This window comes from Rhopalosiphum padi, chromosome 3, assembly GCF_020882245.1.
Source record: "Rhopalosiphum padi isolate XX-2018 chromosome 3, ASM2088224v1, whole genome shotgun sequence".
Classification (NCBI taxonomy): Eukaryota; Metazoa; Arthropoda; class Insecta; order Hemiptera; family Aphididae; genus Rhopalosiphum; species Rhopalosiphum padi.
In genome coordinates, this window is record NC_083599.1 from 40,863,704 (window position 1) to 40,891,352 (window position 27,649).

The window sequence follows — 27,649 nt, forward strand, 5'->3', positions numbered from 1 at the left end:
TTGAATACAGCAATATATTTATTTTGAAAATTTAAAATGGAAACGGAAAAATTAATGATTATTACAATTAAAAAAAATGAAAAAAAAAATGTATAAAAAAATCAGGTCAAAAGTAAATAAACAAAATTGACTGTATTAAATATGTTTAAAAATACATATCATTTAAAATAAACAGTATAATTAAAAACCTTTTTCTTATTTTATTTTATATTAACTTAAATACAATGAAAATTATTAGGTTGTAATGAGTTCAAACCATTCTCTTAGTGCATCACTTAATACACCAGGCAATTTATCTACATCTCTTAAAATAACATAAAATGGAAATGGAAAATTGTCCATGTATGATTCAATACGTACTGAATTATTTTCAAATATGGGCATTTTGATATCCAGAATAGATTCCTAGAAAAACGTTATCAATTAATAATAATTTTTTTTTTAATATTACTATAAAACAATATTTTAAGTTTGAACAATTTAATGATTAACCAACATTAATATTTAAAAAATAAACTTTATCCCTAATTTATAAAAATTGTTGCTTATAAGCAGGGCTCGGAAGATCTAACAAATGCAGATTTTTCTTGATCCATCCTAGAACATCTAAAGTGAGATATAAATATGTTTCACACTTCTCCAATGTCATACACAAAATTTAATTTTGTTAATTTTTGCATATTTACTGATTTTATTACTATTTTGCTAATTTAGGGTTTGTAGTGCTATTTTTGGGTATATTTTCAAAAATATAAAAAAACATTTAATAATTCAGTGTAATTTCCAAGGTAAATATATAAAATAATTTAATTACAATTTAACTTTTACAAATATATTTAAATAATTTAACAATTTTGCTAACAGTTTATAATTTAAGTTGTCCAGACAGTCCCTGACGTCTATGAGCCCAAAAATTAGTAAAATTATATTTAATTTTTTTCTAATAAATTTATAATTTTTCAAATAGTTAAATGCATATTTTTTGATTTTTTGTGCTATTTTTAGCACGTATCTTAAAGTTTTTAAGTGCATATTTAAGAGTTAAAAGTAATATTTCTAGTACTACAACTTCCAAGCCCTGCTTATAAGTTATTATGTTTGGAAATTATTATTTTATATTTATATTTGAAATAAATAAATCAGTAGTAGTATTTATATATTAAATTAGTCAAAATATTTTATTGAATTTACCTTTGATTTAGGATTGTCAATAACAATAAAAACAATAAATATTCCATTGACTTTAGCTGCTCTGATGGCATTTTTTACAACATCTGGTCCTTCGCTTTTTATACCACGACCATCACTCATTATAACTAATAATTGAGCTGGACGATCACCAGTATCTAATTGTCCTCTGTCTTCAAATACTGCAGTAGCTAATTCTATAAGTTCCCCAACTTTGGTCTTTTGTTCATCGAAGGTAAAATTTTGCATTAGTTTACAACCCGTTTGATCACTAAAAGGTTCACCAAGTGGATGAACAATTCTAGTTTGTTCACCAAAACTCATAACTCCTAACTCACCAGCTTCCACTAATGTGAGAGCTTTACTTACAAGTGCTAGGGACTCAAACGCTAGCTAAAAAAAAAAATTTTAATTATTATTTTTATTAATAGTCAACCGTATGAGTTTTGATTATTATTTAATTTTTTATAACATACTTTAACAAGGTATAAAAATCCTTAAAATATATTCTATTGTTTTTAAAAATATAAGTAATGATTTTTTTTCACTAATTCAATCATATTATAAAAAATAAAATAACTATTATAAAAAAATTTTGAAAGAAAAGATTAATGAAAGATGAAAGTGAATAATGAAATATCCAAACTTTTATCAACATTTTCATGAACACATTATAAATGGTTTCATCGAGGTTTTAAATCTTGAATTAAATTGTTTATTTATATTAAAGACTTACAATTTTAGCATGACTATCCATCATACTACTAGAATTATCAACTGCCATAATAATCTGATATTGTCGTTTTGAAGGCCTAGTTCTCCGAAGCCATATTTTATCTTTTTTAAATTGACTAGCAATATAAGGTATAACACGTCTCATATTTATTCGTCTTCCAGTTCTAAAATCTCCCTGCAACCTAGATGCTTTACTTGGTTCTAATACTAATCGCAATTGTTCACTTAATTCTTGAGCTAAGCTAGAAGTAGCATCCATACATTTATTCCATGCCTCGTCAGTCTGAATTTCTTTGTTTTCATTCTAAAAAATATTAATAATTTTAAATACATTTAAAAATACATTCAACTTTGGTAACTTACATCAAGCCACTTGTCAAATTGACTTTTGATGTATTCATTATGATCTTTTATATTGGCAGAATGTATATCATCAAATTCTTCGACATCTACAGTATGGAATGTTGTTTCCTGGCCACGTTCAGCAAAATGAGTTAAAACATCCTCACCATCTACGTCAACATGCTCTTCAATAAATTCGTCAGTTTCTTTGGAGTCATCTAACTCATTCATTGAAGGTTGATTTTTTCGATTTTTTGTTTTCATTTTTTCAGGTAATATTTCATCACCATTTTTAATATCATTTTCATTATCATCTTGTTCAATTTCCATTTCATCATCTTTTAATTCTTCACCTGGTTGGTTTTCATTATTAGGCAAAGGTCTTTCTTCGAGTTGTTCCTAAAAAAAAAAAAAAAAAATTAATATCACAATAATATATTTTCATAAAAAGTACCAACAGTTGTTGCAGCATCTAATGTTTCAGTATCTCCGTCTTTAGATTCTTTGACATGTTTAAACAGTTCTCCTTTTTTATTTTCGGCATCTTTATCATCATTTATACCATTTTCATTGTCACTAATATCATCTTGGGTGTCAGTTGTTTTAAGCCTTTTTTTCAAAGGACCGTTACTTTCAGCTAAAACAAAAAAAAATGACTTTGAAATTCAAGAATTATGAATATATATACACACATATGTATTTATTATATCTGAGAGTATTAATAAAAATTTTGGCAGATTAAAATGAGTTTTAACAAGTGGAAATTATTTTATTTAAAATTAAAATACTTTAAATTACAGATGTTCATAATATATGTTTCTTACCTAAGGTTCTATCTATATCTTTCTCCCCAGGTTTCATTCTCCTTTTCTTATCCTTAGTACCAGGTTCTTCACTTTGAGTACCTCTATCTTCATTAACACTATGTCCTTCTTTGGTGTCTTTACTTTCCCTTTGAGATTGACCTACGCCTTGTTGTTCAGGACCTGTGGCTTCTTCTTTATTAAATTCAATGTCATCATTTTTATCTTGTCCATCAGAATTTTCGCAAACTTGATCCTTAGAGCCACCATTATCAAGATTTGAAGGTTGGACTTCTGTTTGACTAGGGTCATCTTCTGAAGGTTTAGCATTTTCAATATTTTGTTTTTGGTCTTCTTCTTTAGGTTCTTCTCCTGTTTTATTTTCATCTTTTTTACCACCATCATCATTTGTATCATCGTTCATATTTGTTTCTTCTAATTCTTCATTATTTTCAGTGGCTTCAGTGTCGTCAATTTTATTTTCATCGCCCATTTCTTCATCACTAGTGTCTTCCAAATCATTATTATCTTTAAGTTTCTCATCAGGTTCTTTGTCATCTATTTCTGCATTTTCCATATTTTCTTTCATGGCATCTATATCAAAAGGATTATCTCCTTCTTCTTCATTATCATTCATTTCACCATCATCCAACTGAAGGTCATTAGGTAGATCCATTGGTTCAGGCTCAGGTGGTGGTTGTAAGTCTCCATGATGAGGGTCTGTATGATCTTCACCAGTTTCTTCTCCATTTTCATCCATTTCATTTATATCTTTTTTACTATTTTTTTGATCTATTTCATCGTTTTTATCTTGTTCTTCAACATTATCATTATCATTTTTGGCTCCGAGTTCTTTGTCTCCCATAGTTTCTCCTCCTTTCCCATCTTCTTCTTTCAAATCTTCCTGTTCATCACAATTATCTTCAGACTCACTGCCCCATAATTGTTCATCTAAAGTCTCTGCACCTTCCCCTGTTTCTCCCATCTCTTTATCATCATTGTTCTCCTCGTTATTTTCATCATCCGAAACGTCATTTTCATCTTTATCCATATCATGTAATTTTCCATCAAAATCATCTGACATTTCAACACCTTTTTCTTCTTCCTAATAAATTATAAACATATTAATGTAATGAGACTATTTAACATATTAATTAATAAATTACTTTTAAATCTTTGTCTTGTACTGTTTCATTATTATAATCTTTTTTGGCATCTTCTAGTTGATCTTGGCTTTCAATTTGGTCCGAGACATCTTTAGCACCTTCGCCTTCAGTTAAACCCATGCCACTTTTCCCATCAGACTGTGTGCCATCTTCGCCATCTAATAACTCATCAGGTATACAAAATCCCTAAAAAGAACATTTTTTTAGTAAAATTAAAACATTTAAATTTAATTTAATAAACATACATTTGAAGCAAGATCCGTAAATAAAGTAGCTAGTAAATAGTTCATTTTTGATAGAACTCTATAAACTGTTGTTTGTTGAGTAATAAAATATTGTACTAGTAATGTATACTGTTCAAATATTGGAAGACAAGATTTTAATACATTATTACCAATTGATAATTTAAGAACATTTTTAAGTTGCTTATTAATTGAAATTATATCACAATCTTCTAAGTCAGAAGACAATGGTTGAATAATCAGACATTTTAATAACTTCTCATCTTCATTATCATTTTTTATGTCAGCATGTTTTTTATAAAGTTTTTCGACTACTAAAAGGATTTGATTAATTAAGCTGTTAATTTCTTTTAGTGGCGTTTCATTATCATCAGATACAAAATTTTGGCGTTCAATTTGATGTTTTTCAATGGAATGAATGTTGTTTATCCATGCAGTTTTGTAAAATCTATTTATATATTGCATTAATTGCTCACATATAAGAATTGATGCATCATACTTTTCATAAACTATAAAATTTATATCACACAATTTCATTGCATTGTATGTTTTTTCATCAATTATAGAATCGAGTGTATTATGGGTTAATTTAATTATATCATCTACATTAGTAGTAATTTCCTCTGACGGTTGTTCTTTTTCAGAATCGCGTGGTGATATACCTAGTAATGACGTCATAGAATCAGTTGATGTAGAGTCAATATTTTCACTACCACATTGTAATGCAATTTTTAATTGTTGCAAAAGATTAATGCTGTTGACCATAAAATTGACAGGTTGCTATAAAAAATAATTTTATGATTAACTTCACAAAGTACTCAAGTTAATTTAATGTATATATTATTATTATTATTATTATTATCATAATAGTAATACAAAATATATTTTAAGTTATGCATGTGTTACTCAAAAGATAAAATAAAATGAACCTTATAATTGAAAATATATTTTTTTAAATATTTAATTTATCAATATTACCTGAAAAACTTCGGATGGATCAAATTTAATACGATTAGACTCTGTAATTATTTCTGATAAATATGTCATACTACGGATGTTGACTAGACACTCTATATGTGAAGCCAATATTTGTCTTGTTTTCCATGTCATATTCTAAAAATAGTATTTTGTTAGAATTAAATATTATGTTGAAAAAAAATATTACCTTTAGATCATTAATAAACCCTTTGATACGATCCATTTCTTGTTGGCCTAACTTAGGGGTTTCAGAAGCAATTTTAAGAGCAGTAGTTTGTGATACTGATTTTAAGAAATAAGATTCACAATCAGACCAAGCACATCGTAAATCATTATCTACTGGACTGAAAAAAAAAAAAAAGTATATTAAAATAATAAAATAATATTATATTTATGAATGTGATAATTAAAGAGAATATAGAAACTTGTTAACAGACTAAAAACAATTGTCAAAATATGTATTTAATGCATTTATTTGTAAAGCTCATTAATGTAAACTTTTTGTATGCTGAATAATTTGTTACACATTATAATTAATGCCATTGACTATAATATATATATATATATATAGACATTAAAACATAAATGGAAAATTTGCTTACTTGGGTGTTAAAGATTCAAGTGCAGCATTTATATCAATTGGCGGTAATCGAGCAAATTCAACAGAACAATCCATTTGTTCGCAACCCATTAAACCAGCTTTATAGGACAAACCAATGCGCTGTAATGCTTTAAATAATTCAGATAATGCTTTACGTTTTTGTTGCAAAATTTGTTTTGCTTGAGATTTTTGTTTATCTTTTGAACTTTCTGGATCTACATTTAGATCACGTAGTTCTTGACTTGATTCCATTACTCCATTTACAAAATCATTCAATTCAATGATGTGTTCAGAATAACCACAGTTAGTCATTATTTTATCAGAAATTGTAAATAACTTTTTAGAATATTTGTTAATATTTGTAAGAACATTTAATGAGTTTGATGGCAGAATATACTAAAGTAAAAATCATAATCATAATATTAATAAAAAATGATTTAATAGTTACAAACTTATTGTATATTTACTAAAAATATCTCGCAGTTTTTCAAATAGCTATCAATCTTAAAAATAGGTACTTCATACTTATCAGCCTTAGTACTCAATATCCCCGTTTGTGTAGTCATAGCAAACGATGCAGGATTATTCAAAATTTCCTATAGAAATATAAACATAGTTAATTAATGATATACTTTTAAGAAGATTTTTAGATTTGTTACCTCATACTCCCGAGTATATTTGTGTAAGGTTTGTTGAACTTTAGTCACAGTTTCTTTTACAGACCAATAGTTAATATCATTCCATTTTACTATTTTTACAAAATCTTGTAACTTTTTCTTAATATCAGAGCTCAATGTTTCAATTCGAAGATTTATACAATCTTTAAATTGGGAATAATATTTATAAAGATTCCAAGATGCACTACATAATTCTATTTGCTCTTTAGTTTTTTCTCTACAAACTATGTCACAATGGAATGTATAAAGCAATTCTAATCTAGCTAAGTATTGGCCTAAAGAAGAACTTTCCATAAACTTTTGTATAGCAGTTACAAGTTGCTGAAAACTATCTTGTTTGTGAAGGTATGCTTGAAAAATTGAATACAAATGAAACCACCATTTAGATGAATCATTTTGAATCCTAATAAATAAATAGTATAAATATATAATTTTTGAGATTAAAAATTTTCATCATACTAAAAATATTATCTTACTTTTTTAATGAAGTTTTTAAACAATCCTTCCAAGTACTCAACTCAAGACTTCGATATTCTTGGATATAATGAGTTACAGTTAATGTTAACTCACGTACACTAACACCACGATGAGCAACTTCTTCCCATTCATGGAGTTTGGTTAAAAGTAGTTCAAGCCCAATAAGAAAACGACATGTTGGACTTGACCAGTCAAAATTCATTATACGTTCCACAACTTTAATTATCTACAAAATAGATTATTATTATTTCATGAAAATTCTAAAAAGCAGACACTTACTGTTTGCAATGTAGGATGATCTGGCCACTCATGCAATAGCTTTTGAATATGATCTTCTACATTTTTAAGCACTTCAGAAGTCTTTTTAGCAAATTCCAGATTAGGATCTCGATAAAAATCATAATAACCTTTAGTATCAAGTTGTTTTGGGTTATTTGCTATGTCAGTAGCCATTAAAAGCCATGGTAACATTTTACTATCCATTGAAGAATCCAAGTACATAAATTTGGACATTAATAGTTTACCAAACAAACAAAACCTATCAGAAAATGAATTTTTCACTCTAATAATAGCATTGTTTTGATCAAAATCTTCTGAGGATACAGTTAACCAGTGAGCTTTAGCTGCTGGTCTAACTAAATCAGTATGTAATCGACAAATGTCATTAATATCTTTATCAGTTAGATTATAGATTTCTTGAGGAGCAGAATCCACTGAAATATCATTATCAAGCTTTAAGGGTCCCTCAATATCATCAAAATCGGAATGTTTAGTAGTTGGGAATTGACGAGCAACTCCTTTGGAAATTTCAATTTCTTCAGGTGTAGTTTCACAGAATGATTTTTGTTTATATATGCTATCTTCTTCACGTTTTTTGTTTTCTTCTTCTTCTTGAAGACATTTCCAATTTAACACAAATTTTTCAAGAACATATTCAATAGATCTCATATATTGTTCAGTTCTATAAGATTTACTACTCAAGTACATCATATTATTTAATTCTTCTAAGCACAGTTTATACCACCTTGAAAAATCACATACAACAGTGTAAGTTTCTATTAAAAAATAAAATAAAATGATGTTGTATTTACCTAAATTTATCACTTATATTCATTGAAACGGCATCATCCATATTTGTCATTTTTATAATATTTGGACAAAACCGCGGAAATTCTCCAAATAATGTTAATAATTCTATATCTTTACTGGTAACATGTTTGTCCCTTGGTACGGTCCACTTATAATGATTTTTTAACATTCTCATTCCATACCTCATCTGGATAAATTAAAAAAAGTTAGTAACTTAACAATAATAAATATTTAATTTTTAAATTGTACTTGATTGATGGAAAGAAGTATCCCAGTAAGGAGATCTGGATACGCTGCATACTTTTCATTTAAGTTATTATGAAAATTGGTAACAGAATTAAGCCAATTTTCCATTTCATTCACAAGAGCTTCAGAATCAGAGTTTGAATTTATTAAATTATAAGTATTGCTTTCCAGACCGTACATTTTGGAAAAACGATTAACTTCCTATAAATATAAAGTTTATAATTTATTTTTAATAATTAAAAAAAAAATAATAACAATAACAATTACCTCTAAAATAACATTGTATAATGGAGGATCTGGTCTATAACCGTTCTTAAATTTGTATTTATTTAACAATTTAAGTCTTTGATGATAGTAATCTTTAAATGGAAATATTTGTGATACACAGTCAACCTTACAAAACTGTTCCTCAGCATTAAATCTACTAACGATTTTAGTTTTCTAAAAAAATTTTTTTTATATAATAAATCATTAATTATTCATAATTTATTTAATTGAATACTTTACCTCAGCTTTATAACATTCAAATCGTACTTGAGATTTTTGTAATGGATCAACGGGACTAACTGATGTTGAAATTTCAAGTAAACACATGCCACATAATACCCATAAGCAGCCAGCATTAAATTGTATTTGTTTAATTAAGTTATCACGTTCGACGTCTGTTAGGTTTTTGACATGATTAAAAGAATGTAAATCTCTTACAATATGTGATACTACTTTAGCAGTATCAAAAATAGCTTTGACCATAGTTTGATGGTGACCGACTATAGCATCAATTGCACTCTGACAATCAGCATCTTCTCTTGCTAAGTGTACATCAGCTAGAGTTGCAAAATCAGCAGGCAAAAATGGTGTAAAGAACAATTCTACAAGCTTCAATAATGTTTCAATATTTTCAAAACTATAAAATAAATAACCAAGATTAAAACAAAAAAAATAATTATTAAAAATATATAAATAAATAACTGACTGAACATCTGAAGTCCACTTTGAGCAATTCCAAATAAAACTTTTAACACAAGATAAATTATGACTATTGTTATCTATAAATCTTATTGGTCTTGGTGCAAATGTATAATATGGTTCTGTTTTCTTCAATAATATATTAATAATAAAACTGGTAAATAATGGTTGTTCAAATGAGTACAACTTTTCCTAAATAAATACAATATAGTAAATACATACATAATAAATAATAAATAATCAAAATAAATACTTCATCAACTGAAACGTGATTTTCCAAATCATCAATTTTTTTAGATGTCCATTCTAAATATAACTTTGGATTGTCTACAGCAACTGAGTCCATAGAATATTTTAAAGCCTCAATTAAAAATTCTACAGTAAAATTATATTTTAATGAATTGCAGTAAAATGGTGATACAGTAGGAACAAATTTTAACAATAATTGCATAAAATCATAATGTTTATTATGGAAATAGTCATCTTCATTTATAATACTATAATTGATACGTGCTAGGAAATTCCGTTCTATTACTAATTCCCACAATGGAATAAGGTTTAGCTCCATGTCATTCATTTTATTATTTTCCAATTCTGAGGGAAAAGTAAAATTAATAACAATCAATAAAATATATGGCATTGTTTACTACCTTCAGGATAGTTTGGAATTGTACTACAATTAATGTATTTAAACAATAGTAAATTGTCTCTATCTTTTTTTATTTCAGGTGCCATTATTGCTTGTATATTTTTTGACTTGATTACAGATATAAATTCACTATTTTGTCTATAAACATAAATGAAAAAACAAATATAAGTTAAATAAATATTTTAAGATCACATTTTTAGCTACATTAACATCTATTGCAACTCTTTTATATGATTTAAGATGAATATAGAAATTATTATATGTATTGAGTTCATATATATAATATGATGAATAAGATAAACATTTTAAATTAATACTTCTGTACACTTCAAAAGACCTGCAATAAACTGTTTGCACATAAGTGACTATTATTTATGCATTATGACTATAAATCAAATATACTATTAAATATAATAATTTCATTATGTCACTAACCTATATGCTTCAATATTTTTATCACCGTGGTCTTTGCAACACAAAGGTGATGGTATATTATTTTCAGTCACAAATACTTTGAGAAGTCTTGCACACTGTTTGGGTGTTAAATAATTTTTTGTGATTTCAACTATCATTGGGCTGAACCTTTCTAATTCTTTATGTCTAATAAATAATAATATTCATTAATTCAACACAATTTTAATTAAAAATTAAAGAATAGTACCTATTTTTCCTAGTACTCATTTCCAACATAGGTAAAAAATTTTTAGTAACAATATTAAAATAACAATGTATTAATACAGTTATAAATTCTTTTTCTTTGTCCAGATTTTCAAAAAGAAGATTTTCAATTGTGTGTATCCAAATAATCATTTCTTTAAATTGTAGACAATCTTTATCAAGAATAGAAAATGTATTATTACCCAAGTAAAAATCAATGTAATTATCAAAAGCAATGGATAGGACAGCATAATCGTGCATTATACCACCATCTGCTATCATTAGTCCTAAAAATAAAATAAAATAATGATATTATGATATTTAATCAAATAGAACTTAAATTAACTTACTTTTTTTATGTAATTTTGAAGATACCAAATGTTCATTTAAAGCAAGATATAATGCATGATCTAACATCAAATGCATTTTGTTTTCATAAAATTCTGTTGGTTCGTATAGAGAACGTCCTTTATTAAAATAAATGTGTGGCAAGTATCGAAAGTCATATGGTAAGTCTTCAAAAGGTATATGATCAACAGATTTTTTCCAAAATGGTAATTCATCAAATCCCATGAGCGGAGGTTTTTTTACAAAATTCGTAATAGCTTCATTTTCAGTATTTAAGTGTGTTAATGCTAATTTACTTCTAATTGAAATATCTGAACTTGATGAACGTCCAAAGTAACACAATAATAAATCTTCTATATGGGTATTAATAAAATGTTCATAATTCAAAATATTACACTGTTGTTTTATATAACTTAAACTTGAAGATTGTAAAGTATCTATTGTTTGGAGATTTGAAAACAAAAATTCATTTGAAGTTGTAGTATGTTCTTCTAAAATCCTATCAATTTCTAAAATGGCATTTTGTTTTGAATTTTCATTTAAACAACGAACATATGTATCATTACAAATTTCTCGTATAATTTGTATTACTGATTGGTCTCGTTTAATGTTTTGCGACACTAAATATGCTGTACGGAGAAGATGATTAATATTTATATTTATTCCAGAAATTAGGTTTTTCATCATTTTATGAATTTTCAGCAATGTATGACTGATTGACTTGTCACGGATGCCTTGCTGCTCTATCATTGAATGAATATCATTGTTATTTATTTCATCTAATGGACCCATGTAAATTTCAACTCCACGATTCTTCATAGCCCTGAAAAGAAGTGCAATTAGAATTTATACTCTAAATATATAACTATTATGTTTACCTAGAAATACTTCCATGTTTTGGATCCATAGCTAAGAAAAGTCTAAAATTTTTATGTGGTGTTATAGTTGTTATTTGTCCATCAGAACCGATTCCTTTTTCACCTAATTCTAAAATCCCATTTGGTTCTAACAACCCATTTAAACGGTCTAATACAGCTGGACTGCATAAATTTACATTATCAATTAATAACCAGCTACCATCAATTAAGCACTGAAATAAATAATGAAGAAATAGAATGACATATTTATTAATTGAATATAAAATAAACTAACCTTTACTAAAATACTATCAATCCACTCAAACTTTCCTCCAGAATTTAAATTTCCAGTAGAATTAACACGCTCACTTAGAGCTTTAAGTAAACAAAGTAATTCATCATTTGCTAGTACATTTGCTATTTGAATTAACGTTTCTATACGTTTTTTAAATAATGTCGTTTCAGAAGCCATAGTGGTTACTGTATTATTGGAAACCTCTAAAACATAATATAATAAATACATGTTTAATATAACAAATTAAAATTAAATTTTTTTTTGTCTATATTTTACCAGTCATAGTTTTATATTCATTCCACAAAGTTAATACAGAAATGTAATCATTACGACAACTTAAAAGTTGTTCACCAACTTCAATGAACATTTTATTTTCTATTTTTCTAGCAAACTCTTCAAGGTGTCTATTAAAATCTGCCTAAAAAATAAAAAACATAAATTTTAAAATTATAATAATTCTAATTCATTAGTTTACTTACTTGCTCAAATCCACCTAATATTTCCATTGTATCCATAGCTGCATTTACAGATAGTATGCGTAATTCACATCCATATAATTGAGCAAGTGTTTTTATCACTGATGTTTTACCACTACCACTACCCACCTGAAGAAAAACAACAGAAATTTATTAATAACTATTAGAATAATTCATAAATATATAAAATAAATTATGTGGTAGATTTAGCATTTTCAGCATGAAGAAATCATAAAAATTGTTTTTTTCTCTATGTAATTTCTTAGATAATTGTAAGTACTCGTATGTATACAATTGTTAATATTAAGGAATGTTACAAGATTGATACGGATTTAGAATATACTTAAGGACAATACAATACAAACAAATATAATATACTTAATAAATATATAGTATACATTACCAAAATTGGCATCCAATTCATTTTCATACAAACAGCTAAAGAATTCAATGTATGGACATGTGATCCCAAAATCAACTTATTATTACTTTGATCAATTGGTGAGCCAATTGCACGTTTACGTGGTACTACAAATCTATTAAACATAATACCAGAAGGAAATATTCTTATGTAATCATATTTCTTCCCAGTAGTGACAACCATTGTTTTAAGTTCCTTGATAACCTACATAAAAATGTATTATATAAATAATTATAATTACAGACATGAATAACTCAGATTTTGAGTTATTATCTGGTTATTCAAGTATATGGCTGAATTCCACTCATCAAAAAGATATTATATTAATTAATATGAAAAATACAATCTTATCCTGGAATCTCTCTTTAATTATTAACAATGTCATGTGGGAAGGAGGATATGTTTGCCTTTAGGTAGCAAACTTTTATTTCTATAAATTTGTATTATATTGACAAAAACTGGACAGATTAATAATAACAAAAACATAATTTGTACTTCATGAAATATATTGTTAAAATATAATTATTTTTTTGTAGTTCTTTATATATTATTAATTTTGAAAAAGATTGTTTTACAATATAAAACTAAAGTAATATAAAAAAAAATATCCTCAGTTATTTGTATTTGATCAACAAAAATATCTCTAACCTAAATATACATAATAATAAATAATAAATTGATTTTAAGTTTGATAATAAGTACCTCATTTTCCAAGCTTTTTAGATTTGCTGTACGATCAGTAAATATTAATGGTAAATGATCTAAGATATTACATTTCAGGGTTAATGTTACATCAACCCAACGTAATATATCTCTTAGATTAATTTCCACATTATATTTATTGCAAAATGATAAAGTAAATTTTACTACTTTTTTTAAATTTAATGGTCGAATTTTTGTCATTTTTGATTCATAAATTGTATTCATAATGCTCACTATATTTTTATAGTCTAATGTATTTAAATGAACCTAGAACATAAACATTGTTTAAATTAATTAATTTTATTACTTATTAGAAGTATAATACAATTTAATTTATAATAGGTATTAGTAATTTTTTAGTTACTTGAAGAAAACGATTTAAAAATGATTTTGGTAGTCCTTTCCGTGCTCCTCCTTCACTCATTGGATTTTGACAAGCAAATAATTTAGTTTTTTTTGATTCTATAATAAAAGTTTTGCCAAGTTCAGGTATATATAATTCACCTCTATGATCAAGAACTGCATTTAATCCTTCAAGTACTGATTGTGATGCTAAATTTAACTATTAAAATGAACATAATAATCACTCATTATTACTTATTATTTTTAATATATACTTGTAAAGCAATAAAACACTATTATAACTACTAATTTGTTTTCTTTTTTAATGCAGCAAAATATATAATAGCTGGGATCAACAATTTGTAGCTCAAAAACCAATATCATATGACTAAGCTAATAAATTTATTGTATTTATATAATCTGTATCTATCTACCATATTATTGTGTTTGTTATCTTTGATTATGTAAGGCTAGTACTTCTTAAATATTATATTTATAACAGTGTTTAGTGTGAAGTTAACAGGTATAAATTGTAATTTATATTTAAACGGTTTTAGTGTACTATATTTTGGTTAAGTTTACAGTAAAAAACTTAAATATCCAAACTTAATTGCTATTTAGATATAATTTTTATGTATTGATAACATGCTACATAAATTAAAAACAAAAATGTTACACTTTTAAGTGGCCCTTGATAAAAACAAAAAATTTTTTTAGACCTATTTATAAAAAAAAATTGCCAACCTAGGCTTTAAAGAATATTTTGTACACTATTAGAAGTTAGTTGAAAAACAAATGAGAATTTAAAAGTTTTAAAAAATAAATCAAAATAGTATATCATACTTCATCTAATAAAATCCAATTTCCTTCTTTTAATGCTCTTAAAAAAGGGCCATCTCTCCATTCAAAACTACCACCATCACCACCATCTGTAGGTAAATCAGCCCCAAATAGATCTGATACATCTGTTTGTTCAGAGAGATTAATACGTGTCAATTTATGACCAGAAGCTTTGGATACCGCTTGAATTAAACTTGTCTTGCCAACACCTGGGCTGCCTTCAAGCAAAATTGCTCGATTCTCTATCTGCATACATCGTAGTAACCTGATAACATTTGATTTGGTAGTAGGCGCGTCAAATGAAAATGCAGTGACTGGTTCTATTGGCATGTTACCTAAAATGAAATACATGAAAAAGAAAATTTTAGTATTTGAGATATAAAAATATAAATATAAATATAGTTATTACCACTAGGTATGTAATATCCATCATATCCAAACCATTCTGGTAGACATTTTAATGGGAAAAACTCAACCAATTTATCAAATGTTTTATCATTTTCAGTTTTTAAAGATTTAGAATAATGTTTAAGTAAAGTGTCTTTTAAAGCACATTCAATGGCTTGATCGTAACTAAAATGATATAAAAATTAATATTTAGCAACATTATATAAAAAAAATTCTAACTTACGAATAGTTTATTGTATTTTTCTTATCTAGAAATGTCATAATTGCTCCTTCTTTATAAAACGTAAAAAACGCTCGCATACTATTATAATTTATATCATTGCTTGGTATTTGGCACATCATTGATTCAATAAATTTTACCCAAATTAAATAATCTCTAATGGTTATGTTCAACTTTAAATAACTATAAAAGTAATACATATCATATAATTAACAGATACTATGGTATTCAAGTAAATATGTAATAAATAATAATATATTAAATAAATACATACAAAATACAAATTAAAATTATTAATTATTAAATGTACAATTAAAAAACAATTGACAAGAACATCAACCTTATATCAGAACCCATCCTTATAATCAGAAACAAAATATAAATTTCTAGTTCTAGATAAGTAAATTTGACTATTTCACAGTTATGTCAAAAGTTCATACATAATGAGTTTACTGTTTACTAATCTTTAATCGGGTTTCGTCGATTGTGTTTATTGAAAATAATACCTTAAAACCTCTATTTGCATATTGTACCAAAAATGCACAAATTAGTTTTTCATAGTTTCTATTGTTAAAAATAAAGTTACAACGTTACTGTATATACAGCCAGATTCGGCACAAAAAGGCGAACAATTTTGATTTAAGGTACATCTACCTAGTGGTAAAATTGTGAACTTCAGATGAAAAATAAATAACTGAAAATATTATTGTTGAGCAAAGTGAAAAACTACCCACTTTATAATATTACAACAATTTTACTTGAATATTTTTTAAAGATTTTTGTTATCATTCTGATATTTTTTTTGGAAAAAATAAAAATTCATGCAGAAAGGGATTTTGTTGACTTTTGTTGATATGATTTTTTTTTTTTAACTAATTCAGTTTAATGGGCAATCACTTAATGTGGGTAAACAGGGCTGATCCCAACATACCCACAATAAGCGGAATCCACTGTATAATATATAAAACAAATAATTAAAGATTGCTTACCTTTTTATCTGATCGTTACATTTTAACCAGTTAACAAAATCAACCATTGATTTACTCAAAAAAAGACTGTGATCATTAGAAACTGAAAAGTTGTGGTTAATAATTTGTACAAGATCATCATTATCAGAGCAACTTTCACACCAAATTTCTGTTAAGCGATTTCTCAGTGCTGGTGATAACTAAAATCATTAATCGGTAAATATAAACAACACTTTTCATTCAAATATTTATGTTAAATCAATTATTTTGTTTTCATTAACATACTTCTTTCTTGCCATAATCACCTCCAGGGTTCATTGTACCAACAAAACAAAACCCTGGGTGTGCAACAAGTTCTGATTCACTTTCAGCATCTCCAATTTTTTCAGTTAATAAAAGTTTTCTTTCGGGTTCTGGAAATTGAATAATGTACAGTTTTTTATTTAATGATATTTTATAGTAATTAAGTCCTATTTTAAAATAAATTACAAACAACTAACCCAACAAAGAATTAAAACGTTCTAAAACACTATCATCAGCTAAAGAAATTTCATCAGCTAAAAACATATGACCATCAGTTATTGATTCTATTAATGGTCCATCTACCCATTCAAATAATCTCTGATCATTATCTCGCTCTCTATTTCGAACAGGTCTTAGTCCGCCAAGAAAGTCTGAACTTTCAGTATGCTGATGACAATTAACAGTCAATAACTTTTTTTCATTAATTGCAGCAATCATTTGACACACTGTTGTTTTACCACAGCCAGTTTCGCCAACTAATAAAACGGGTTCATTGAACTCAATTGCTTTGCCTAATATTAAAAAAAATAATTTAACATACATAAAAACGATAAATACGTTACTATTACACTATAATATACTTACAGGCAAGTACTATCATTCGTCTAATATTTTTGGACATATAAACATGTTTAAATCCAGAAGGCTGTATTTCTATTTTTTGAAGTATATGGCGAGTTATTGGTGATGTTTCATCATTCACTATAACAATTTAATTACAGTTTTAATACAAATACATAAAAATTTAATAATTAATAAAAATATCTTACATGTAAATAATCTATCTAAAGAGAGTGAACATTTAAAATGTTTTTCTAATATTTGTAATATAGTGTTTTTTTCTTCTGGTTTACGAACTTTAGAAGCTAATACCAAAAAACCTGCAAAATAAAATGTAAAATTGTAAAATTATCATTAAAATATAACAATGTGTTACTAATTTCTCACCTTCATCTACTAAGTGTTGATTCCAATCATAATTTTTTGATTCTTTTGCCAAACGGTATCGCTCACCCCATCTGAATAAATCTCTTAGTGTTATAAAACCATGTTTTCCAGCAAATGCGGCACTTCCTTTTCTTGTTGATTGTAGATCTTTCATAACTGATATTACCTTTTTAGCATATGATAAGGGCATTTCACAGCGTTGAAACAATATTGTTTCCAACTCATCAGCTGGAATTTCATCAAAGTGCATCTCAATAAAACGATTTTTGAATGCTCTTGATAAAATCTAGACATAAAAAAATCAAATAAATTATTTTCTATAAAATTAAAATAAATCATCATTATGATTACATCAAAAAAACTAACACTCAATCATTATGTTAACAAGTATAGTCTAACATACAAAACACTAACTAAATTATTAATAATATTCATCAAGAAAAAATTACCATATTTTTAATGTAATAAGCAATAAACATTTATTTTAACAAAAGTAAAATTAATATTGTAATATTTAAATTTATGTTACATTTGTTTTTGTTTACAGCATAAAATAAATTTGTGAAGAAGAATCCTTATTTTAGCACAATATAATCAGAAATATAATAGAAAACTAATAATTATGAATGATAATTTACAATTAATTCTTAAATCATAGAATGTATTTTTATTAATTTTAACTAAAATTTACCAATGTTTAATTGATTTGCCTATTATTTGTTTAACAAGCCTTAAAACACCATTTTATTAATTAAGATTTCAATAAAAATATCGAGCTTGAATTTAAATTAATAGTAATTAACTTACTTTACGACCACCATATAATCCCGGAGGATTTTGAGTTGCAAATAATCTAAAACCAGGATGAGCTTTGATGGTAGTTTGTGTTTCTGGTATAAATAATTCACGATTGTCATCTAATACACGATTCAAAGCTTCTAACACATCAGTTGGAGCTAAATTCAACTCATCTAATACAATCCAATGACCTTTTCGCATTGCTTCAACCAAAACACCTATAAAAATGAACACAGAAAAATTAAATAATGAAAATATTGATTAATAATTAATATACACATAATTGTATAGACAGAACATGGTGGAGTAAGGACATTAGTTAATAACAGATAATGGTAGAGAACTGATGGATAATTACTTTTGAGTTTACAATGTCTTCAAAAAGTAATTAAAAATTAATTTAACAGAAAAACTTTTATAAAACCGATGTAATAATATTCATTACTAACCTTCTTTAAAAACTAGTTGACCAGTAATAGATTGAGCAGAATATGAACCAATATACTCTTGTAAATCTGTGTGCTCGTGGTTATTAATACGTACTAAAACATTACCAGATGCTGCAGCTAAATAAGTGATTAGACTTGTTTTTCCAACACACGTGTCTCCTTGAATTAGGACTGGGAAACAACTCAATGAAACAGCTCGAACAAGATCACGTAAATTCTTTTTAACACTATTTGTTAAAATATACTGTAAAAAAAAATTTTAATTTTAGTTAAATGTAACTAATTCTTAATTTTATATCCATACTTTTTCAGCAGTTGAAGGTTCTAACATTCCTTTTTGAATCCAATAACCTTCAAAATGAATAAAGGATTCTGTTTTGGTTAAAGGTTTGGGAATAGGCTGATTAATAACTCCTTGGATTAATTTTTCGCCAAACATAGTATTAGCTATTAAAGACTCAACACGTTTATGGGAGGAACTGTCTAACTGAGTAAGGAAACTTAAACAGAAAGATTCATATAATGATCTCTGAGCCGTCTGACATGGATTTGAAGATGCTATAGACAACGCACGACAATAAGTTCTCAAACTGTAATGAGGTTTGTGTCCTGTGCCATCAACTAAAAAGTTTTCAGCTTCACGTCTGGCAATTAAGTAAAATTTAGATATAGCATTTAATTTTTGAGCAGAATAATCTGATAAATAACAAGCTGTCAAGGTAATTAAATCAGAACGTTCTGTTAACTCTTCCACAAAAAATTCTGTAAATCTGAGAACCAAAAATAAATAAGTTAATAAAAAAATACAACTTGGCAATTTAATAAACAATACCTGTTTCTTATACCAGGAGGCAAGTCTTTTTTTCCTACATCTGTAGCTGGATTCATAGCAGCCATTAATCTAAAATTTGGATGTCTGGATATAGGTTTAGAATCAGTTTTTTCATATATAGTAACAGTTCCATCGGATTCAAGTAAACTGGATAAGCATTGTAGGGTTTCAGCTGAAGCAAGATTTATTTCATCCAATAAAACCCAATATCCTAAAAAAGTATAAAATAAATATATATTGCTACAAATTTAAATGTAACTATCATTGCATTACCTTCTTTAACAGCTTGTATAAGACTTCCTTCTACAAATGCAAAAGCCATTGCAGTCTGACAATGTTTAAATTGAACTTCAAAACGACTTAACTTTTCATTTAATTCTGACCAAGATTTAGTAGGTTTATTATTTTTAGTGTTCTTGTTAATAGCTTTTTTTAGGACATGCTTCATTAATTTTATCAAATTAGTCCACTCACGGTTGTTAAAACATGTCTAAAACAAAAAAAAAAATTTAGTAACAACTTTATCATCATATATTTATAATAATTAATTTACTGATATATGGCCCAAAAATTTTGTATTTTGTTCAATATTAAACTCTGCTCTAAAAAGTCTTTCAAACTCTTCTCTAATTGGTTTGATAATAATTTTTAATTCAACTGGTTTGTAGCCTCCAATGAGATCAACACTATCACTTTGTTGATTCATATTTAAAACAGTTAGTTTATTTCCTGTGTGTTTTGCTAATAGTTGAAGTGTTGATGTCTTTCCTGTACCAGTTTCACCAACAAGCAACACAGATTCTTTAGTAGCAATTGAACAAGCAATACGTTCCAGAAGACAAGAAGATGAACGGGTTAAAGCAAACTTTGAATTCGATCTGAAAAAAATATTTACTATGAATACATGTGTAGTATATTATCATAACTATAAAACACAATAAACAAAATAAAATTGATTTAGCAAATCATACAAAATTTATAAGAAGCTAAAGAAGATTAATTTAAAACCAATTTTTAATTAATCTATTCTCAGAAGGACAAAATAAATATTTTTGAATGTATATATTTTATTCTAAAAATAACAGCTAAAAATTCAAGATATCAATTTATTTTAAGAATAAAGAAATGAAAACTACAGACAGTATCATCTATAACCTTATATTGGATTAAATTAAATTAATTTCAAGTTCATAACAAAATTTTCTAGACTTTTATGTACATATATAACTGATGTCTGATTAATATCAGATATAAACATAATATTGGATAATGCGACATAAAATTATATACAATTATATATATAAACGGCACATAACAACTATATGACTATTATCAGAAATATTTGTCTAAAATTATTGGGTGTAATTACATTCAAGTGATCACAAATATATATATAATAAAATAACTAGCACAATATGTAACATTTATATTTGGTTGAAGCCAAAAGTCACCATTTTAATTGGGATAAAAACAATGGCATTATTATTCATATACACAAAAATGTCTACATTTAACATACTTGACTTGTAAAATAATACTGTGATTATTTATAAAAATGTCTGGTCTCAGATAAAATGGTGAAACATAGCTTTATAAGTTAGCATTTCTGGTTATAACAACATATTTATAATGGCCTCATTGCTGTCATAACAGACGATGCCTACTATACTTGAATTACTTATTTACAACAATACTTCTATTATCATAAAATGAAAAATTGAATTCTTACATAAAATTGTCTGTTAAATAAGAACCAGTACGTGGTAATGTAACTCGACCAGCAATGCAGTGTTTCTCATCAAGTACAACAGTTGGTTTATATTCATTTAAAAAAAATTCAGCTTTAGTTTTCACAACTCCAATTAAAGAAGCAACATGACAAGCAAGTTCAAGTCTTGTTTCTAAAATAAATAAAAAAAAATTATTAAAATACATATAAATAAAAATATTTTGTGTTCTAGAATTAGTGATTATTAAAATAAACACATAAAAAGATCCAGAAGAATTTACACAAAAAGATGCCATACACCCGCTATTTAAGGGGTTGATTTAACTAATTTTAACCTTCAGTAAGTTCCTAGGGTGTGAAGTACCTATTCTGTCACACAGGATAAACATAATGTATTTTAATTTAAAACTTATTAACCCGCCATGAATCGCATCAATTTGTAACACGTGTGGTCGCACAAGGTGTTTTTGACCGATCACTTACATCTCATATTTTTTTTAACATTTTACATATAAATGCATTTATTAATGAATTACAAAAATTATACTTTATTTATTTATTATATTTTACAATAAAAATTGGTATTACCGGAACTATTATACTCAAGATTAAAGTGAAAATAAATAAAAATAATTTGATTGAAAGAATGTTTGAATACAATACAGTTTTGATATTATTCTGAAAATATTTTAACTTTCAAAGAGATAAGAGGTAAGTGCCTGCATATTTTGTTTTTGTTGGTTTTTTCCATTTAAAATTGGATGCCGACGAAAATAATACGTAACAAAATTGATACTGAAGTTAGCCGCACAGGGTCTTTTTGACCGGTTACAGACTTTAAAAATAGCTATAAATTCGACAAACAATAATCGACTGTTCTAAATAGTTTTAAAAAATAGGTTAACATGTGTACATTAAATGTAACAAATGCACTAAATAAAGTAAATTATTCATAATGACTTATAAGTAAAATAATAAACTCACGGTCTAAAAGACCGTAATGTGACTCATGGCAGGTTAATTAAAAAAATTTTTTTTATTAATAACAATAATAATTATATAAATAAAAGTTAAAATCCTATGACCATTATACCACTTAATATAATTATAAAATTATTTCAAATTAGTGAGATAATAATTTACTCCACGCTAACTATGTAGTGTTTGTTTTAATAAAAATTTTTAAATCTTAAAGATATTTAAATAATAACTATTTCAAACATTTTAAAAGTAGTGCTATATCAGACAATATTCAATATTGCAAGTATTATGTGGTACTAACAATGGTTTTCCGTATAGAGATTGTGTACAATTGTGGTTTTGTATAGACTAACTATGAAGTACAATATTAATAACAAATTTACAAATTTTCACACTTAATAGAAGAGAACTTAATCTGTTTCATATCAATACTCCCTAATTTGAAATTAAAAAATGAATCTTTATGAAAATTAACATCTTTAATTGTTTTTAAGTTAAATCATGAACACTATTAATACAAGTATGTTCCACATTTCACATAATACCATTTTCAATTTTTATGAATAAATTTCAGATGTTATAGAATCTTCTTAACACGTAAGAGTATACAATACTAGCATACATTGTATCTGTCTTGCTAATGCATACCATATCAAAATATATGTTAGCAGTTCAAATTTTGTATGTTTAACTTTAATATTAGAGTGAAATAACATATTGACTATTATCAAACTTAAAAGTAAGAGCATTATCAGAGTTTTCTAGTTGGTTTATTACAATATTTTATTTTTTATATGGAAGAGAGATAATGTTCTTGCTTTTAAGTTTGACAATAGGTCATTTAATTTTAATATTTAAGCTAAACACAAAAATTTGGGATTGATGAGCGGATATTTTGGTATGGTATGTGTTAGTAAGATGGAAACAACATATGTGAGTATGATTTCCTCTCAATGATACTAATTAGTAATTATGATACTTTTACTAAGTTTATACATACTTGGATTTGCTGCACTACAGCAAAATATGTCGATTGCGTCTTGGATTACTTTCAAAGCTGATTCACTTGATGTCACATCATATTCTTTAACAATCCTTGCACACCATTTCATCAAATCTCTAGTGGAAGTTAATCTTCCATTTCTTTTTAAACTCAATATAGCATCACTATTATGAAATCCAGCAGAAAATAATAAGAAAACGTCAATAATTTTTGGAGCAATTGTCTTTAATATGGGAAACTAAAAAAAAATTTTTAACAAAATATAATATTAATACATAATTTATAAACAAATATGAGGAAAATTGAAATTTACCTTAATTTCAATAACTTCAATCAGTTCATTTTTGCTAAGTGGTTCAACATTTATTTGGATATAATGTTTTCCTAATAAATCTGTTGCAATGTTTTGTTTATGATAATAACCACTGGTAGTAGTTATAACTCTTTGAGTGAAAAATAGTTGAAATCCCGTAGCAGGAATGAGTCGATCTCTAAATCCAGGAACAGTTAGCGATCTACTTTCAACAAGAGAGACAAGAACAGCTGCTAAATCACTAGAAGCTGAATCGATATCTTCAAGCAATAGCCATTTTCCTTCAGTTACAGCCTAAATATTAAAAAAAGATAAACTTTGTTTTCAATGTTTTACATAACATTTTTATTTAACTAACATCTATTAATGTCAAACTAATGAATAATCCTTACACAAAAATAGTGTTAGTTTACAGATAAATATGTTTGTTATTTCAAGCTAATAATAATAATAATAAAATAAGTAACAAATTCTTAGCAACAAACCTTTGTTAGAGCCCCTGGTTGCCAAACAAATTCTCCAGGAATATCTGTGCAATGATATGAACCTAACATCATCTTAGAATCAGTTTCGTCGCCCAATTGAACAGTAAGTAATTTTTCATCAGTATGTCCTATATGCATATTAAACATAAGCCTTACTATTTAAACAATAATAGTTTTATTTAATTTGTATGATTTATACGATCAGCCTAAAATACCCAAAACCATCGTAAAAACTAACAAACACACAGCCATAAAGTATTCTTGAGGGTAGAATTGAATTTATAACTTAATTATCAATGATGCAGCATATATTGTTTAACTGTGTTATATTCATAGTATTATTGTAATTTTATACATTTAATCTTTTTCCAATGAAGTAATAAGTATTAATTAATTGTTTTGTGATTACCAAACAGAATGATTGAAATTTTTAATAGATTTAGATTCCTAGTAAAATACTAAGTATGACAATCTAGTACAGTAGAACCACTAAAACCTCTCTAATCCTTCACCTTCGAGACTGGGGGTGTGGTCGGAACATGAAAAAGGTCGAATTATCAGAATATACAGAAACATTTGAAGAAAAATTGTTATCAAATTTATTTAACTATTAAATTATTTACTACATAATATGTGCAACACAAAAAATTTGAATGAAAGTATTACATATATACATACTATAAATTGGAAAATCTAAATGCACATAATATGTATTTTTAAAGTATTCATATCGATAATACTAGCAACCGGGGTGGCGGACAAGAGGGGTTCTACTGTAATAAAATATTTTGTGTTATTTTGGAAAATCCTGTTGTTTAATCATAAAATATAATATAAATATTACTTTACAATTTTTTTAAAGTTTATGGTAAGAAATAAATATTGTTTAAAATAAAATACAAAATCATATGTATATAAAAAATTAAAAAATGAATTAATGGAATTATACAAACCAGTAATATTTGCTAAATAATGTACTAAAGCAGTTTTGCCACTCCCGACAGGTCCAACTAAACAAGCTGCTTTTCCTGCTGATACAGCTAATGATAGGTTTCTTAAATTTTGTTTTGTAGAACTAACAAGTATAAGATCACCAAGCTATACAATAAATATTTTAATATATTAGTAAATATTTAATTTTGTTAATTTCTATAATATAAATACTACCATTGATTATAAATAGTAGTATTTATAATTAATGGTACTACAATTAATTTATAATTATGATATTTTACCGGTTTCGGAGGCCCAACTATAGACAAAGACACTCCTTCAACAGTTGTGTATTGGTCTGGGTCTGGTATATATAATTTTAAATAGTCTTTATAATTTGAATTTGACTTTAAGTTGTATTTTAGCATATTTTCTTCATTGGTTTTTTCATCCATATGAAGCATGATAAGATTATTTTTTTCTAATTCAGTCAATTGCAAAATTATTGCCATACATTGACAAGCCAACCTTAAAAAATAATAAAATAAAATAACACCTTTTTCTTTTGATTGTATAAATAATAAATATTTTTTTAATTTTACCAAACAACATATTTGTCATTGTGATTTAAATAGCAGTTAGAAAATTCTGACCAATCCCAAAGATTTCGAAAATGTTCAGCTGCCAAAGTTAATGAACGTAAAACATCTTCAACAATTTTTAAATCTGTGTCGGCCATTTTCTTTTTTTTAGCTAGCGATGGTGAATTGTTAATCCAAGGTGGTGGATGTTGAGAGTAATAATCTAGTATTATTCTAAATATACATTAATAAAATAATTAATTTATCTATAACATGGGTGATTATTTACATTATCAGATTATAAATCTGAAAAACATAATAAGATTTAATTTGCAATAAATATTTATGTATAGGTACATTTTTTGAAATCGATTATTTAATACTTTTTTTAATTCATCAGAATTTAAATTATATATATATAGGTTTAAAATAATATAGTAAAAAAAAACTTGATTTTTTTAATTAATTTAAATAATTTTTTTTTTGTTTAACATTTTGAATGTGTCATGCAACAACAAAAACAGTAAATAGTAATATTACTAATATGCTACTGAATTTGAAATAACTCAACTTAGAATACCTATACTAATAATTAAAATTCTCGAGAAAATAATAAGTAAGACTTAATGTTTAAAAAAATAGTGTACCTATTTAATTTAATTTAACTTAAAAATCTAAAATAAGTAAGTAAAACAACTAGTAACATAATGGTACCTAAATAATATATAATAATATCATACATCACATACCTACCTAAACATAAATACATGTTTTAGATTAATTACAATTGTCAAGAGCTAATACAAATATTATACATCAAGTTATTTTATTAAGATAAATTAAGACTTAGAATTTAAGTGTATATTATTAAAATTGCCTACCTAGGCATTAATAAATAATAAACAAAAAAAACTGTGGCAAACAATTAGTGACTTCAGATACATTGAAAAATTCTTATAATTTTGCGTCACCAGTGGCTTCGTGGTAGCTATGTCAAAAGTACATAATATAGTTTACACTGACAACTGATTAAAAAAACCGTTTGTCGATTTTATGAAAAATCTATTTTCTACTATTTCAAATGTAATTTATAAGATTGTTACAACCTTACCAAATTAATGAAAAATTCGTAACATATTAATATATTACTACCGATTGCAAAAACAAATTGATTTATTTTTCAACACAAAGGGTATGAAATAAATATTTAAATATCAATCACTTCCCCTTTTATTATTTTTCTTGTTCAGTAGTTAAATAAATCAACAATTTGAAAAAATGTATTAGGTAGAACAATAAAATGGATAAAAATGGAAAATATTGGTTATACTTTAAAAAACTAAAAATAATAGGTAAAATAATAATTCTTCACCTCAGCTCGTCCACGGATAAAACGTCAGGTTTTTCTTGGTCCATCACAAATAGTTCTTTTAACTTAAAATAATCGAAACCATGCAAAGTGAATAATGCCGAATATTCATTTACTTCAGGTACATAAATTATAATGCATTCATTTTTGAATTAACACAAGCACCGCATCGACCGAAATGTGTTGCGAGAAAAAAACGAAATACACGTGAGTTGCATGATGCATAGATAAA

The 27,649-nt window shown here is 26.2% G+C and overlaps 1 protein-coding gene across 1 annotated transcript; it reads right to left on the reverse strand.

The window, feature by feature from the left end:
• On the reverse strand, positions 1-27,649 carry LOC132926324 (midasin). The gene is made up of 55 exons (XM_060990671.1): positions 27,421-27,649; positions 26,070-26,282; positions 25,770-25,995; positions 25,488-25,632; positions 24,535-24,662; positions 24,050-24,343; positions 23,734-23,974; positions 21,753-21,924; positions 20,577-20,901; positions 20,297-20,513; positions 20,024-20,234; positions 19,496-19,961; positions 19,192-19,435; positions 18,752-18,960; positions 17,945-18,230; positions 17,767-17,877; positions 17,582-17,698; positions 17,194-17,508; positions 16,979-17,106; positions 16,715-16,893; positions 15,729-15,908; positions 15,507-15,670; positions 15,101-15,432; positions 14,280-14,477; positions 13,916-14,182; positions 13,196-13,417; positions 12,796-12,921; positions 12,593-12,734; positions 12,317-12,519; positions 12,043-12,254; positions 11,167-11,987; positions 10,821-11,103; positions 10,595-10,759; positions 10,161-10,297; positions 9,764-10,104; positions 9,518-9,702; positions 9,052-9,448; positions 8,812-8,985; positions 8,548-8,745; positions 8,301-8,485; positions 7,489-8,233; positions 7,209-7,435; positions 6,715-7,135; positions 6,523-6,651; positions 6,057-6,451; positions 5,642-5,798; positions 5,455-5,589; positions 4,480-5,256; positions 4,235-4,420; positions 3,090-4,173; positions 2,724-2,902; positions 2,287-2,664; positions 1,925-2,227; positions 1,192-1,581; positions 1-405 (listed from the first exon to the last, which is right to left on the reverse strand). The coding sequence occupies exons 1-55, from the start codon at positions 27,462-27,464 to the stop codon at positions 235-237; spliced, it is 14,880 nt and encodes a 4,959-aa protein (XP_060846654.1). The 5' UTR covers positions 27,465-27,649; the 3' UTR covers positions 1-234.